We start from the raw sequence: 16,123 nt of genomic DNA on the forward strand, positions 1-16,123 counted from the left end.
TTTATCAAATAGCAAAAATATGTTCTTTAAAAAAAAACAAAAAATAGAAAAAATATGTATAAATCAACAACTTTTTATAATCTATGGGTTACATAATTTATTATTTATTTACTAAAATGTCATGCTAACGCAAAAATGTAAATAAATCAATAAGTTTTTTTTATCATATAGGTCCTATAATTTTTTATTTATTTACTAAACATCAAGGTCTTGAAGAGATAGATCAGGACTTGCTCAGATAGAAACAGAGGGAGTACATTAAAACCTATATAAAACGAAGGAACCCACAATTTAAAACTATATGCATGGGCGGCTCAAATTAAACGAACCCACAATTAAAATCTCATACAACAATAAATGAGGACTAATAACGAGAGTGCAACTGCGACGCCGCTGTTGACGGCTGAAGGCGGTGGTGGAGATGGCGGCGGAGCGAGATGGTTGACAAAAGTGGTGGATGTGAAGGAAGCAAAAGACCAAATATTATTTTCACTTCCAATGATATTAACCAATGTGTTTTATTATCTAATTCCGATTACTTCGGTTATGTTTGCTGGTCATATTGGTCAACTTCAACTTGCTGGTTCTACTCTTGCTAATTCTTGGGCTACTGTTACTGGCTTTGCTTTCATGGTACTACTCGATCTTTTCCAACTCTCTTTTCGCTACAGTAATACTTCCTTCGCTCCTTAAAGATTGTGTTGTTATTCTTGTTAAGGCCCGTGTTAAGTGAGTGGGTAGTTTTGTCCTTTGATCATATGGGGTAAAGTAGAGAGATTGTAGGGACCATGTTCGATAAAAAGGAATTTGGTATATACTAGGGAGTAGGGAACATAGAAAAAGGAAATTGGGGCTATTTTTAATAGATAGAGGGGTTAATTTATTGGTAAATTATATGAGGGTTGAAAACAATGTGATGATTATTGAATGACTAAATTTGAAAGGGTGGAGTAGTTTATATGTAGTAATTTCCATAGTTGAGTTCTTTTTTGGCTGATTAGTGATTACCAATTATGCAATCATTTTTTAGTTTGATAGGAGGTTAGTAATGTTAAATAAATAAGCAACCAACTCAAATAAGTATACTTGTATGACTTGTAACCTTATGGATTGATGCAATGTATGCTCAATCTTGGCTATGCTATTTACGACTAAGGCTTTGTTGTTGACGTTGTATTCACTCAAAAACAATCACAAATTCACAATACAAATTACTTCTTAGGGCCTGTTCTGATTGACTGAACTGATTGAGCTGAGTTGAGCTGAACTGAATATTTTATGAGAGGAGAGGATATTAGGAACTGAACTGAACTTAAGCTGAAGAGAACAAGCCTTTAGTATTGAGAACATACATTAGAATCTACAATATTTAGTTTCGATCTGTAAAGTTCCATTTAATTTATAATGGTCATATATCCTTAGATGATAACATACATGTCAACTTTGTGATTGTAGATTGGACTAAGTGGTGCATTGGAGACATTATGTGGTCAAGGATTTGGAGCAAAATTATATGAAATGCTAGGAATTTATCTTCAAGCATCATGTATAGTTTCAATCTTTTTCTCTGTACTTATATCCATACTATGGTGGTTTACCGAACCCATTTTAGTTTTCCTCTATCAAAGCCCTGAAATTTCGAAAGAAGCAGCAGTCTACATGAGATTTCTTATACCAGGAATATTCGCGTATGGTATCCTGCAAAACATTTTAAGATTCCTTCAGACACAGTCTGTGGTTTTGCCCTTGATTGTATTCTCACTTGTGCCATTGATCTTGCATTGTGGGCTTAGCTATTTGTTGGTTTATTGCACGTCCCTTGGTTACAAGGGAGCGCCATTGGCTACCTCCATGTCATTTTGGTTATCGGTTATAATTATGTTGATTTATGTTAGCTGTGCTAAAAAGTTTGAGCAAACTTGGAGAGGGTTATCGAAGGAATCGTTTTGCTATGTTTTGGCCAATTTGAAGTTGGCATTGCCTTCTGCTGCTATGGTTTGGTAAGTATGTATATTGTGCTTCTTCTATATTAGCCATATTTTAAATATATGATTGATCAAAGTGGTGTGTGTATATATATTTTATTGCTTCGGACATTTTTTTTCCTCAGTTTAGAGTATTGGGCATTTGAGATCTTGGTGTTCTTGGCTGGCACTATGCCGAATTCTGAAGCAACAACTTCTCTCATTGCAATATGGTAGGATTAATTTCTATTTTTCTTGATTGTACGTATTCCAATGAAAGATGTTTGTTGAATTTGATTTACGTGTGAATCTCATATCTTTCTCTTAACACTAACCAGTGTTAATACAGAAGCAATTGCTTATATGTTTGCTTATGGACTGAGTGCTGCAGGAAGGTATATTAATGTAACACTTGAATACATTCAAATCTTTAATTCATCCAAAATTTTATCATAAGCCTTATAGTTTAGCTTCCTCATGATAGCACAAGAGTTTCAAATGAGCTTGGAGCAGGAAACGCGAATGAAGCAAAGCATGCAATGCGCGTTACATTGAAGCTGTCAATTCTCCTAGCCGGCCTTGTTATTCTCAGTCTAGCGTTGGGACATAACATTTGGGCAGGCTTCTTCAGTGGCAGCACTTCTATAATTAAAGCATATGCTTCCATGACTCCTCTAGTTTGCATTTCAATGTTCTTTGACTTTATTCAAGGCATATTATCAGGTTCGATAATATCTAAAGTCATCATTTCTTTTCACTGTCATTATATATCTTCTGTAACTGTAGTTAATGATTTATTATGTTGTTCTTGGCCGCGAAACAGGGGTATGCAGGGGATGTGGTTTTCAGCACTTGGCTATGTTCATAAATTTGGGAACATTTTATCTTATTGGTATGCCCATTGCATGCTTACTTGCCTTCCAGTTTGATTTTAATGTCAAGGTAATCTTCCTACTCGCACTCTACACTTCTTATTGCGACTACTTATGTGTGTTTACCTTACAGAAATACATATTGAACAGCGTTCTTATAAATGTTTCCTTCTGCACTGACCCTATTCAATTTCGCACAAATTTGTGTTCTAGGGTCTTTGGATCGGTTTGATATGTGGCCTCTTTTCACAATCTAGCTCGCTTTATCTGATTACTCGACTCAAGAAATGGACAACGCTTGAGCTCTCTCCTGACAACAATGGAAATGCAGTTTTAGTTTAACCATTATAGGTATGGTAGGAACATTATGTATTGAATAGAAGATGTTCTAACAATTGTAGTAAAATTATGGGAATTTTGTATTAAATTTTGTACTCTGATGAATCAGTTATACAAGGGTTGATGGAAAGTTTTTATCAAAAATAAAAGGGGTCTTGGAAAGATTGCTATGGGATCAGATAAAAAGGACCATTCTGATAGCGCGCGTATACTGTCTGCACTACAAAATTTGAGAGATTGAGTAATGAGCAGGATGGGAGACGATGCTCAACTCACTGTTAGCTGCAGTGTACTCATTTAGGAGTAGAAGAAGTGTATACATATGAGAATAAAAGTCCAACCTTGTTGCCCTTAATTTTGATCCTTATACGGTTCTCATAAGTGGCGTAAATGCTTACATTGTCCATTAAGTTTGCAGTAGAGACCCCATATATACATGGTAAACTAGTGTTTTTGCTACTGAAATCGCTCAAATTTGAGAATTTATTGGATTTTGATTTCATAGGCCTACTTATACAGTTATACACAGGAGAACATCCTCAACTCGGGGCATGAGCTCTGGGTGCTGAGTGCCCTTAACAATGTTAGAAGCCTAATTGAACTTTGCAGGAAAATGGTTAAATGTTTCATGTGATCAGACGGTCAGCAAATATGCTGCTAATGGGCAAAGAGCTGGAATGCCTTGACGAGGTATTATTTCCATGCTCTCAGTTTTCCTGCTTAAACACCAGGAAGAGGAAATTGATACTGCTGTGGTAAAGTTCTTCGTCCCTGAATCAGATTACTTGATCACTTCCATTGCGTACCAGCAGTAAAAATGCAGCGACTGTTGGGAGAACGTACACGTACTAATGAAATGATCATTTTCTGCAGGTAAAACTGTAAAAGCTTTTCGGAAGGCTAGCTAGGGCGGCAAGAATCCAATTAACAAATATCCTAACATGCATTAACTTAATTAAGATGAAATTTGCAATATGTTGAGTTTGTAAGGATAAAGCGTGATCGAAAATAGCTAAAGAACAACACACAAATGCAATGTTAGGGTCATGCTAAGGTTCCTCTTACCTGCAGTTTAACTGACTAGCATATACAATTGTACAATATACATGTTTTGGTAATTATTATAGACATACAATGATACAATTCATACAAATGAAATTTAATAATAATATTATTATAGATGTCAAATTAATTAGGAATGGTATTTCCTTCTACTTGGAGAAAGAGCCCAATTATAATAAAATGGCTATTTACTTAACTTGTATTTTTCATGTGGGCATTAGTCTTCTTTATTTGGGCCCATATGATGCCTTCGTCTTTGAGACCTAAAAAAGGGGAAATTATGGGCTGAGTTTGATTGACAAAATGATGCCAAGTATTTTGGAAATCAGACACATCAAGAATTTTCCATTTAAAATCTTATGTTTACATTTTTTAAAATTGTTTTGAATAGTAATCATATGTTTAATTTTACTTGCCATATCTTCTGAAAAATATTCAATACAAATAAATCTTATACAGAGTACTTCTCTCTTATACATTTAGTTAACATATACTCTATAACTAATAAAGTAAATTGCTCCCATTAATCTGAACTTTGCCTCGTCCGCCGAAAATAATCCCAACTTTCGTTTATTATCTATTGCACCGAACTTTGGGGGGTATTAATTTTCGTTGCACCCAACTTACCTGCAACCGGTTAATCCGGTCAACATTTGTGTGTTACATTGTTTTTGGACACGTATCACTACATGAATGGTCAAATTAAAAAAAAAAATTTAAAAAAAAACAAAATTTTAAAAAAAAATAAAACAATTTTTTTTTTAAAAAAAACAAAATTTTTAAAAAAAAAACCCAACCACCCCTTAACGGCAGCCACCGTTAATGGCAGTGGGGGAAGGGGGCGAAAACGACGGGGAAGGGAGGCCGGATTTGGGTCGGAAATGAAGGGGAAGTGGGCGGAAACGACGGGGAGGAGGAAACGGCAAAAACGAAGGGGAAGGGGAAGGGGATTCAGATCGGAAAACGACGGGGGAGAGGGGAGTGACGGAGGAAATAGGGGTGGGGGAGGGGTTTTCGGGGGTGGGGAAAGGGAAAGGGGGAGTTTTGAGGGAAGAGGGAGGGTTGAGCGGCGGGGAGTGAGGGAGGTGTTTTCGGGGGTGGGGGAATGGTTTTCGGGAGTGGGGGAAGGGAAAGGGTGGGTTTCGAGGTAGGGGGAAGGTTGGGCGGCGGTTTCCGGCAGCAGGGGAAGGGTTTTTCGAGGGTGGGGGTGATTTTCCGGCGTGGTGGGGTGGGGGTGGGGGTGTGGTGGCCGGCTGCTGGGTATGGGGTGGTTTGTGGGGTTTTTTTTTTTTTTGTTTTTTTGTTTTTTTTTTTAAAAAAAAAATTTAAGCCAATCATACGCTGACACGTGGCTAGGTGACCTGCTACATCAGGTTAGATGACCTGTTGGGTGCAACGAAAATTAATACCCCCTAAAGTTGGGTGCAATAGATAATAAACGAAAGTTGGGATTATATTCGGCGAACGAGGCAAAGTTCAAATTAATGGGAGCAATTTTTCCTAATAACAAAGACTAAATATTTGTGTACAATAGGTTGCAGGTTTGAATTCTCCTCCTCCATTGATAGTTTGTAATGCGCTTGTGGCTCATTCATACAAACACAAATTAATATAATCGTTAATATTTTTATTTTATTTTTTCTTGTCTTTTTAATGAATGTGAAATACGCTATTAATAATTTACCCTCAAAACATGCCATGGCCACTTCATATGCTTTACGTATAAGGGTAATAATTTTCCCATGGAATATACATTCATATTGGCAAAAGTACCTTAAATAATAGGATGATGAAATGCCAAGTCATCTTTAACTTGTAGAATTTATTTGACTAACACCTAAACAATTATACTACCTTCGTTTCATAAATTTGTGATAAATATTTACCGTGTTTATTATTTTTATTATTGGTAAGAAGAAAAGTTCTATCAAACCGGAATCTCTCATAGGTCACTCCGTCCCAAGAGTACAAGTCACTAAGTCAATTACCAATGAGTAACTTTTGTATACATCCGGTGTACAGTAATTTACTGTACATCGGGGGTCACTTTTTATTAAGTTTAGGGTCACTTTTACAATTTTTTGGGTAACTTTTATCAATAAAGCATAAATACTTCGTAACTTTTATTTATGTCAGGGTAACTTTTATTCATATTAGGATAACTTTTGTTCATTTTAGAGGTAACTTTATAACGGATGTCCAATATTTATTGTACATCCGATTTATTTAAAAGTTTGTCAATTTACCACTACTTCCTACGGAGTACTTCGTATTTTACTACAGTATGAGTTTTGTTTACTCGTACACCAAATTACACGTTTTCTACTACTATAGAAAATTTGAACTTTCCTAAGTCTTAGCATTAGCCACGTCTCACACTCTATTCTCTCACACAACGAAAATGACAAGTTGACAACTCAACGTTTGCTCCACTCAGTATCCTTAATTTTTCTTATAATAACTCCCTTTTTAAGTCGCAATGCTTTCAATTCATACTTGTCAATGAATGGTTTTAACCAAAGATATCCCTAATCATCGGTACATATTACGTAAGTATCATAGAAAATTAATATGATGTAAGTATACATTGAAACACATGTACAATATTCATATCGCTAAGTATAAACAATTAGTAATAGTCAAAATACACCGTGTAAATAATGTAAAAATTCAAAACGGTACAAGTAAAAGCAACACAATGCAAATATAAGTTTAGCTCTTATGATTAAAAAAACCATTGTAAAGATTTATTTCTCAATATATATCTTCAATTTTCAAACATCAATGTTTATAACTTTTAATAATTGGTGTAACAATTAGGATTGTACATTAGACAATTGTCATGGTATTTGTAACTATAAATCTAAGTAACAAAAGCTCTTAAATAAGTCAGTTGTAGACTCAACATTATTGATTAAATTATTGTAAGAAAAAAAAATGTATAAATAAGATATTTGTAAACTCAACCTTATTAGAAAATACTTTGTGCATGAATCAAAACATATTAAAAGTTACTTCAAAGTAGCTAAAAAGCTACTTCGGTATAAGACTTTCATGTTATACAATATAGTTGTTACATTGTATGCTTTTTTTTTTTTTTTTTTTTTTTTTTTTTTTTTTTTTTTGATGCAGTTACATTGTATGCTTTAGAACACAAAATATAATCGTCTAAAAGAAACGAAGGAAGTAAATATATTTTATATAATTTTTATTTTTTTTAAAATTGTAACTCCATACTAGATTAAAAAAAAAAAAAAAAAATTCAAATTCTAAGATTACATCCAATTTTGTACATCAAATTACACGTTTTATATCACTACAAATTAAAAAATTAAAATTCCACACAAAGTCTTGAAATTAATCACGTCTCTCACTCAATTCCATTACACCATGATAAAGACAACTCATTAAATTACTCTATCCTAAATCCTTATTATTCTAACACTAATCTCTCATAATCAAGCTCTCATTTTTTTTTTTTTTTTTTGGAGGAAAGCTCTCATTTACACCTTTATAATCTATTGACCAAATAATTTCACCTTATTTTTCCAGCTTTATAATTTATTGACCAAATAATTTTGTACCTTACATAAATTGATCACATAATAAAATCTTGATTTACATAGTAAAGTCATAGGGTCCTACATAATAGTACACCCTATTATACTTCAATTCCCTTTGAATTGAACCTTCTAGTCTCTCCACTCCTATATATAAACACCTCCTCCTTTGTCCTTCCTCCTCCATTATTAGCTTTACTGTTTCGTATCATTTTTCTTCTCCACTCATTATTTTCCAACTTTTTTCTTCTATCTTCACCCATGGCTTCTCTTAAGCTTTTGGGTGTTCTCTTTATCGTTTTCGCCTTTTCGGGTTGTTCCGATGCTATTAATCAGCGCCCTATTAGGCATTATGTGAATGGTAGGCAAGGTTGGGTGCCTCACCCTGCTCAGGATTATAATCAGTGGGCTGGTTCCAATCGGTTTCTTGTTCATGACACTGTTCGTAAGTTCTTCCTGTTTCTACTTTTTTAATTACGGGTTTTTATAATAAAATTAGTCCGTGTTTATAACATCATACGTACCTTAACCTTAAAATAAAATAAAAAGTTGATGTTTTGTGATGATTACATGAAATGTTTGATTTGATTAATTGTTTGGATGATGTATGTGACGCATTTAGTTAATTGTTATTTGTTGGATTAATTGGCAGTGTTTAGGTACAACAAAGCAACGGATTCAGTGTTGGAAGTGAGTAAAGAGGATTATGATAGTTGTAACACTGATCATCCTATACAAAAGAAGCAAGATGGCGAGTCCGAATTCGACTTGAATCATTCAGGACCATTTTACTTCATTAGTGGTAACAAAACTAACTGTCAGCAAGGCCAAAAGATTATTGTGAAAGTCTTATCATATCCTTCTAAACCACCTTCCACCAAGCCCCCGGCTACGTCGCCTCCTGGTGCCTCCCCCGGTTCTCCTACTGCACAACCTCCGGCAGGCACTCCCGGATCCGGCCACCATGGGGGCGGTGGCGGTGGTGGTGGAGGAGCCGGCAGCCCAGTAAGCTCGCCACCTGGTACACCTGGCACTTCTGGTCCAGCCATGTCACCACCATCCGGTACACCTGGCACTTCTGGTCCAGCCATGTCACCACCATCGGGTACGCCTGGCACTTCTGGTCCAGCCATGTCACCACCATCGGGTACCCCTGGCACCTCAGGTCCAGCCACCTCACCTTCATCCGGGACACCTGGCACTTCTGGTCCAGCCACGTCACCTTCATCCGGCACACCTGGCACTTCCGGTCCAGCCACGTCACCTTCATCCGGCACACCTGGCACTTCCGGTCCAGCCACGTCACCTTCATCCGGCACACCTGGCACTTCCGGTCCAGCCACGTCACCAGCCTCTGGCACACCTGGCACTTCTGGTCCAGCCACGTCACCTTCATCCGGTACACCTGGCACTTCAGGTCCTGCCACGTCACCTTCATCCGGTACACCTGGCACTTCAGGTCCTGCCATGTCACCATCCTCTGGTACACCTGGCACTTCAGGTCCTGCCATGTCACCTTCTGGGACCCCAACAGGTCCGGCAGTTTCTCCGACAACCGCCGGTGGACCAGGCATGTCTCCGGAAGGCGGTGTCGCATCGCCACCGGCACCACCAGGGTCTAAACCGGGAACAGCTCCGGCATCCAGCCCAGGTTCAGCTTCTGGACCGGGGGGTGCGAACCCGTCTGATCTAAACGCTCCATCGCCATCGGAGAGTTCGAAATCAAAGAACGCCGCCGTGAGGGGCGGCGTGTCAATGAGTGTGGGTTTATTATCAGTAATAGTTGGTTTAGTTATGTGGTTTAATTAAGTAATGTGAATTACTTTTGGGTCATTTTCTCCATTATTGTTATTTTATTTTTGGTTTTTTGAGTTATGATTTTATGTGGAGGCATAGTGGTACATGTGTGTGATTATCTTTATCTCTACTTTTCTTTTTTTTTAGAGGTCCCCTTTTTATATAATCAGGGGTGTTTTATGATTTTAGGTTTTGGACAGTGATTTTTTTTGTGTATTTATTATTTCAGACTTAATAATTGATTACTCAGTTATATTTATCTCGGTATAAATTTCTACTGGTACTCCATATTTCGTTGTTTTAAAAATTTTATTTATTTTAGTTTCTATTACTAAATCGTGTTAGAGTTTTTGGTAATTATAGTTTTCAATCAATCATTCTTCTTATCTTAAAAACTTTTAGACAAGTGGAGATTACATGTTTATATCTTTTGTATTCATCGGAGCATGAAACATGATGATTAGTGATTTACAATATAATTATTGAACTTTCTAAAGAAAATAATACTCCGTACATGTCTAAGCTGATGACAAGTGTGCTAGTCCATTTAAGAACGTACATTTATAAATTTTCTTATAGGAAAAGAATTAACATGATAGAAAAATATACCATAATCAAATACGAGTACGTTGTAATTGTATTAAACTAAACTAAATCTAAATTTTGTGTATGGTAAAAATTACAACTCGGGATCCTAGGATATCATGATTGCATCAGTATCGATAGGTACAGAGTATGGTTGCAAATTAATAATCGAGCGTCAAAATCAGTACAACATAATGGTGGCAAATTTTTAATCACAAGTCGTTGCACCATCTTTTAGACATCAATGCACAATCTCAAACGAACTACTGTAACAATCTAACACTCTGGCAAATATTACAACCATATTTCGTATACTGTATTTTTATTTAAAATTCAGATGTTCAACCTTATAGTTTATTGCATGGTTAGTAGTTACATATAGTCCATCATAATGAATGAGTATACACACAGACGTATGGTATAATGAATGAAATCGAGTGATTATTGACCTAACACCTATATGTATATGTTATTGCCAAGGGCGAAGCTAGAAATTAAAAATTACGGAGGCCAAAGTTATTACTTTATTACATGTAATCACAATATCTAAAGCATGTATAAAAAAAAAAAAAAAAAAAAAAAAAAAAAAAAAAAAAAAAATTGGGCAGTGGAATTGGACGGATTTGGGCCACAAGGGCCAATGCCCTTGCCAAAACTTGCTGGCTTCGCCCCTGGTTATTACGAGCATAAAGTATAACTAAGGGCGCATTCTCTTCACTTCAAAAAAATTTGTAGATCTAATACTACATAAGTTCGAAAAAGTTAACTTTATTGCAATCACGTCTAATAAGTTCCAATCAAATTCAATTAGGTCTATTGAGTACATATTGGATCGATAACTTGCAGAAAATCCACCCTTATATTGATTTACATTAAAATTTATTTCATGTTGTATGAAAAAAGTCTCCCTAATTTGATCTTGTACATAATTTTCACATATAGAACTCCTAAACCTAAACTACATTAAATGAAAGTATGGATCAAATTTATAGTATGTGCTATCCACTTTTAGCAGAAGTGGATGGGTGGATTCTAATAAATGACTAATCTTGTGATTCTTGTCCAATCTAATTTTATACTGTAATAAAAAAAGGGGGGTTGAAATTGCCAAATGGTTTATTATAAATCAAAGGCTTCTTCATTAATCAAGGTATAATGGTTTCATATTCCCAGCATGTATTCCTTTAAGCAGATGCCATTTTCTATGATATGTCGTGAATAATTTGATACTTAGCTTTGAAAGACGCATGACCTCGGAATTTTATTCTTGTGACCCTCTAATTTAGGAAATTTATATCTTGATTATATACAAGTACTCAAGTAGTAAACTTTTATTTCCCCGGTGAGTATGATGGTTTTTTAAATGAGCTGTTCTATTTTTTTTTTTTTTTTTTTTTTTTTTTTTTTGACAACAGCAAAAGCAAAACAAAAACTAAGTAATGAAAGAGGAACCCGATGCCCTGCAGTCATTAGCCACCAAATGGGCCTGTTGAACCTGTTCCCTGCTTACCTTCCAGACTACGCATGAGTCGAATTTGTTAGCCTCTTCCTGTATATCCCGGATTGTCCACAGGGATTCAATGTCTGGTTTCTGCCTCTTCCCCAGAAAATTGACTAGAATCATGGAATCTGTGAAAATCACTATTCTTTGCCAGTTTTTAGCTGAGGCCCATCTGATTGCCAGCAGGCAAGCCATGGCTTCTACCTGGAAAGCATTGGCCACTCTACAGTGGTAGCCTCCCCCTTCCCGGAAATTCCCAGAGTCATTCAACACTACCCAGCCCATTCCAGCATTACCAGTACTCTTCTGCCATGAACCATCTATCAAAACTATAATCCCCTGCGAGCAAACCCCATTTGCCTGTAGTTGAAATAATTCTTTACCTAAAGAAGCATAGTCGAACCCCGGGGGTCTGGTACCCCCTTCATTTGCTGTTAAGTTACTCGGCCTGTTCCTGAAAGCCTGTAATTCTTCCTTTGCTTTCTCAATATGTCGTGAAAAAGCATGCATATTACCCTCCTCTCCTTTGAAGACTTTCCCGTTCCTGTTTACCCATAGACACCACAGAATCATAGTAAATTCAATGGTTCTATCACTATGAATACCATCCTCGCTATAAAAAAGCAGGATATATCTCTGAATCCATTGCTGCAAAGACATAGATTCAGCTATTTCCAATGAGGGACCTAAAGAACTATTCTCCCATGCACTTTGGGCCAGAGCACAATCCCTGAATAAGTGCTCAACGTCTTCCCTTTCCCCTCCACACAAGACACATCCCATCTGGACCCCAATACCCCTATGAAGAAGATTAGAGTTGACTGCTACCCCATTCCTTACCAGTTTCCAAATGAAAAGGCTCCATTTTGGGGGAAACTTGAGACGCCATAAAACTTTACAGAAGCCTTGGGTCAAGCTATAATCCGGATCTTCTGTTTTCAGCCTTTGAAGGAAAGCATACCCTGTCTTAGTTGTATAATTACCTGTCCTATGGTGTTCCCAGTAAAGAGTGTCATCCAGCTGCGATTCTGACAATTCCAGGTTCAAAATTTCTCTTGCACTCTCCCACTCAAAACAATCCCTTACCTTTTGGATGTCCCACCTTTTGGGATTATTAAGAATGAGGCTACTGACTAGGCCCGATCCAACTCCTCCTAGAGTGTTATCTGATGCAAAAATCGGGATATTCCCTCCAACCCACTTCATATTAGCAGTCTTGATTCGGTCTCCATTCCCAACTTTCCATGCAAAACCTCCTATCAATTTATTTGCAACTCGTTGAAGACCTCTACTGCCCCATGAGGTGTTAGTCCTTGTTAACGAGAAGGTTTTGCCAGTGCTCATGGGATTAGACTCCTTTTTGTAGAAGATCTTAGAAGCGAGTAATTGAGGATTGCAGTGCATTCGCTGAACCTGTCTGAAAAGCATTGCCTCATTTAGAGTTCCCATAGATCTGATCCCTAGCCCTCCCATTCCCTTTGGGAGTTGAATTATATCTCTCTTGACCCAGTGGATACCCTTATCTCCATTCGAGGCCCAGAAAAATCTAGCAATAATGGAGTCGATGGCCTTAGCTATTGAAACCGGCAGGTGAAAGCACTTCATCACATGGGTTGAAATGCCAATGAGGACAGTATTTATCAAGATTAATTTTGTTGCCTGAGAAAGCCTTAGAGAGCTCCAACTCATGACTTTTGTCGCTACTTTGTCAACCAAATATCTGAACATGTCAGCCTTTTTCCTTGAAAAATCAATTGGGGCTCCTAGATGGATTCCTATGTTGTCTTTATCTTCCATCCTCAGAATACTCTTAAAAGTGTCCTTATCCTGGTTTGTGGTGACATTGTTGAATTTAATGAAGGATTTTTGAAGATTTAATTTCTGGCCCGAAACCTTTTCGAAGCGGCCCAAAAGATGAGCGATATTCTGGCAGGAAGCTGTAGTAGCCTTGAAAAAAATCATAGCATCATCTGCAAAAAACAAGTGAGAAATTGAGGGGGACCTTCTTGTAACCTTAATGCCTTGAATCAGTTTGATATCTTCTGCTAGTAAGAGCATCCTGGAGAGCACATCCATACAGAATAGAAAAAGATAAGGAGAGATAGGATCACCCTGTCTCAGGCCACATTCTGGAGTGAAAGAGTCCGTAATCCTTCCATTAATCATGGACTTGTAGGATACAGTAGTAATGCACTGCTCAACCCATTTAACCCATTGAGCCGGGAAGCCATAAGCTTTTAGAGTTTTAACAATAAAAATCCAACTCACCCGATCATAAGCCTTCGACATATCTATTTTAAGGGCCGCCAGAGGACATTTAATCTGATTGCTGTTGATGACATGTATCAATTCATGACTTAGAAGAATATTGTCCTCCATAAACCTACCCGGGACAAAAGCATGCTGAAAATCTGTGATTAGCTTCGGAAGAGATTTTTTCATACGATTGACCATGCACTTAGAAATGCATTTGTAAATCGTATTGCACAAACTAATAGGCCTGAAATGCGCTGCAATCTCTGGGCAGTCTACCTTTGGAATCAAGATCAAGAGCGAAGCATTGAATTCTTTCAGAAGGAAACCAGTGTTAAAGAAATGTTGCACCGCCTCGATCACAGAGGTTCCTACTAATTTCCAGTGAACATGAAAAAATTCCGCGATAATTCCATCTGGTCCTGGGGATTTCAGATGGTGAATAGAGAACATAGCATTCCTGATTTCTGGGGGGTTAAAAGGTTTAACCAAGGCTGCTGCCTCTTCCTCATCTAACTGCGGAAAAACCATTTCCCTGAACAATAGATCAATATCATCTGACCTATTGTTGTCCGTCTGATCCTGCAATGTTAGGCTCGGCATAAACACCTGTTTTAGTGATTCTTGGATCACCAAGGCCACCTGGTCTTGCCCTGTAACCCACTGGTCCTCATCATTTCGGAGGGAGACAATTTCCCTTCGCTTTTGCTTTTGCTTAACTCTTTTGTACATCATTGAGGATGGCATATCCCCTTCCCTAATCCATTTGTCTTTCAAGCGTTGTTGCCAATAATGGAAGTCAATGGCACAGTTTGGAATTAAGTTGTTAATTCCCGCCACAAAGTCTACACCTTCACTCAATGTAGCCACTGCCGACCCTTGTCTTGATAAGCTATTTGTGATTTGTCTCCAATTAATTCCCCAAAAGGTTTTATTGTCGAGACACCATTTCTGAGCCTTTGCACGAAAAGTATGAAGATATCTAGCAAGGGTATACATGCTTGATCCACTCACACTACTTGCCCAAATTTCAGTAGTCATCAAGTGTATATCTGAGAAATTCAAGCACCATCGTTCTATTTGATAAGGTCGATTTGATCTTTGGAATGTTGGGTTTGAGTCATACACAATTGCCGCATGGTCCGAGACTATAATAGGTTCATGGTGAACTCTCCCTTCCGGAAATTCATCAAACCATTGAGAAGTACATAAAGCCTTATCCAATCTTTCCATAATGAGACCATCATTCAATCTTTTGTTCGTCCAAGTAAAACGAGGACCCGAGAATGGAACATCCATGATATCATTTTCCAAGCGCCAATCCACAAAATCATTAAGGCCCCTAATTATAGTAGACCCACCCAATTTGTCTTGTAGAGAGTCAATTTGGTTGAAATCCCCAATTATTAAGCAATTAGGGGTTAAGGAAAGCAAAGTAGAAAGTTCCCCCCATACTCTCGATCTTTCTCCAATCTTAGGCTCTCCGTACAAAAATAAAACATTTCTATTACTTCCATTAACTTCTTTGAGGTTACAAAAGATGAAGTTGGGAGATAAGGCTATGCAACTACAATCCCCATGATACCAACTAAAAACCGCAAGCCCCCCCTTAGTACCTTCCGAGTCTACTCCATAAGAAAAATTTGGAGTAAACGGATTCACTACAAGCTTAACATCACTAAAGGACATCTTAGTCTCCACCAAAAATAAAAAAGTAGGAAGTTTAGTAGATAATAACCACACTAGATATGGATGTGTAGGGGCTTGTGTGTCATTTAGACCCCTACAATTCCATGAGAGGATTTTCATATATCCCTCGGGGGCTGATTCGGCGCAGCCGCCTCACCAAAACATTCATCCATAGAACTCATGATTGCTTGTTGTACTTCAATTTCCATATCATCATTTCCACAAGATTCCTTTGAGGTTACTTCTTCACTCCTTGATTTCTTAGATGGACTAGAATATGAAGAGGAAGAAGAAGTTTGCATTTTCCTCTTGCCATTATCTTTCTTGATCCGAGAAGACCTTACTTTCACACCCCATTGCCTTGCCATATCAACATCCGAAATAGCCTTTGACTTGAATTCGAAACCCATATCTTTGTCCCTTTGCCATAAACTAAAACCACCCTTTTCCGACCATCTTTCAAGAGTTCGACGTCTTTTCTTTGCCGCCCATCCCAAGTCG

At 37.5% G+C, this 16,123-nt stretch overlaps 3 protein-coding genes across 4 annotated transcripts; 2 read left to right on the forward strand and 1 right to left on the reverse strand.

Annotated features, from left to right (window-relative positions):
- Positions 1 to 323: 323 nt before the first annotated feature.
- LOC145605592 (protein DETOXIFICATION 19-like) lies at positions 324 to 3,520 on the forward strand. Of its 2 annotated transcripts, XM_081661664.1 has the most exons (8): positions 324 to 633; positions 1,456 to 2,000; positions 2,111 to 2,197; positions 2,303 to 2,359; positions 2,449 to 2,687; positions 2,788 to 2,906; positions 3,050 to 3,187; positions 3,285 to 3,520. In XM_081661664.1, exons 1-7 carry the CDS (start codon positions 358 to 360, stop codon positions 3,176 to 3,178), a joined length of 1,452 nt encoding a protein of 483 aa, XP_081517790.1. In that variant the 5' UTR covers positions 324 to 357; the 3' UTR covers positions 3,179 to 3,187; positions 3,285 to 3,520. The 2 variants fall into 2 exon arrangements, with proteins under 2 accessions (XP_081517790.1, XP_081517789.1); XM_081661663.1 differs by having other exon boundaries at positions 3,050 to 3,520.
- Positions 3,521 to 7,908: 4,388 nt separating this feature from the next.
- On the forward strand, positions 7,909 to 9,853 carry LOC145603646 (uncharacterized). Its single transcript, XM_081659594.1, has 2 exons — positions 7,909 to 8,242; positions 8,450 to 9,853. Exons 1-2 carry the CDS (start codon positions 8,059 to 8,061, stop codon positions 9,604 to 9,606), a joined length of 1,341 nt encoding a protein of 446 aa, XP_081515720.1. The 5' UTR covers positions 7,909 to 8,058; the 3' UTR covers positions 9,607 to 9,853.
- A 1,758-nt stretch (positions 9,854 to 11,611) lies between these two features.
- On the reverse strand, positions 11,612 to 15,622 carry LOC145604236 (uncharacterized). The gene has a single exon (XM_081660170.1). It carries the CDS (start codon positions 15,620 to 15,622, stop codon positions 11,612 to 11,614), a length of 4,011 nt encoding a protein of 1,336 aa, XP_081516296.1.
- Between the last annotated feature and the right edge of the window lie 501 nt (positions 15,623 to 16,123).

Source organism: Chenopodium album, chromosome 22 (assembly GCF_948465745.1).
Source record: "Chenopodium album chromosome 22, dcCheAlbu1.1, whole genome shotgun sequence".
In the NCBI taxonomy this organism is placed as follows: Eukaryota; Viridiplantae; Streptophyta; class Magnoliopsida; order Caryophyllales; family Amaranthaceae; genus Chenopodium; species Chenopodium album.

What these genes read in the sequence shown, in the direction of transcription:
- LOC145605592 (XM_081661663.1), top strand. Translation starts at nt 358, where the DNA reads ATGAGGACTAATAACGAGAGTGCAACTGCGACGCCGCTGTTGACGGCT. An exon ending in TTACTGGCTTTGCTTTCATG is followed by an intron (nt 634 to 1,455) that starts GTACTACTCGAT and finishes TTGTGATTGTAG; the next exon opens with ATTGGACTAAGTGGTGCATT. An exon ending in ACTTCTCTCATTGCAATATG is followed by an intron (nt 2,198 to 2,302) that starts GTAGGATTAATT and finishes AACACTAACCAG; the next exon opens with TGTTAATACAGAAGCAATTG.
- LOC145603646 (XM_081659594.1), top strand. Translation starts at nt 8,059, where the DNA reads ATGGCTTCTCTTAAGCTTTTGGGTGTTCTCTTTATCGTTTTCGCCTTT. An exon ending in TCTTGTTCATGACACTGTTC is followed by an intron (nt 8,243 to 8,449) that starts GTAAGTTCTTCC and finishes ATTAATTGGCAG; the next exon opens with TGTTTAGGTACAACAAAGCA.
- LOC145604236 (XM_081660170.1), bottom strand. Translation starts at nt 15,622, where the DNA reads ATGTCCTTTAGTGATGTTAAGCTTGTAGTGAATCCGTTTACTCCAAAT.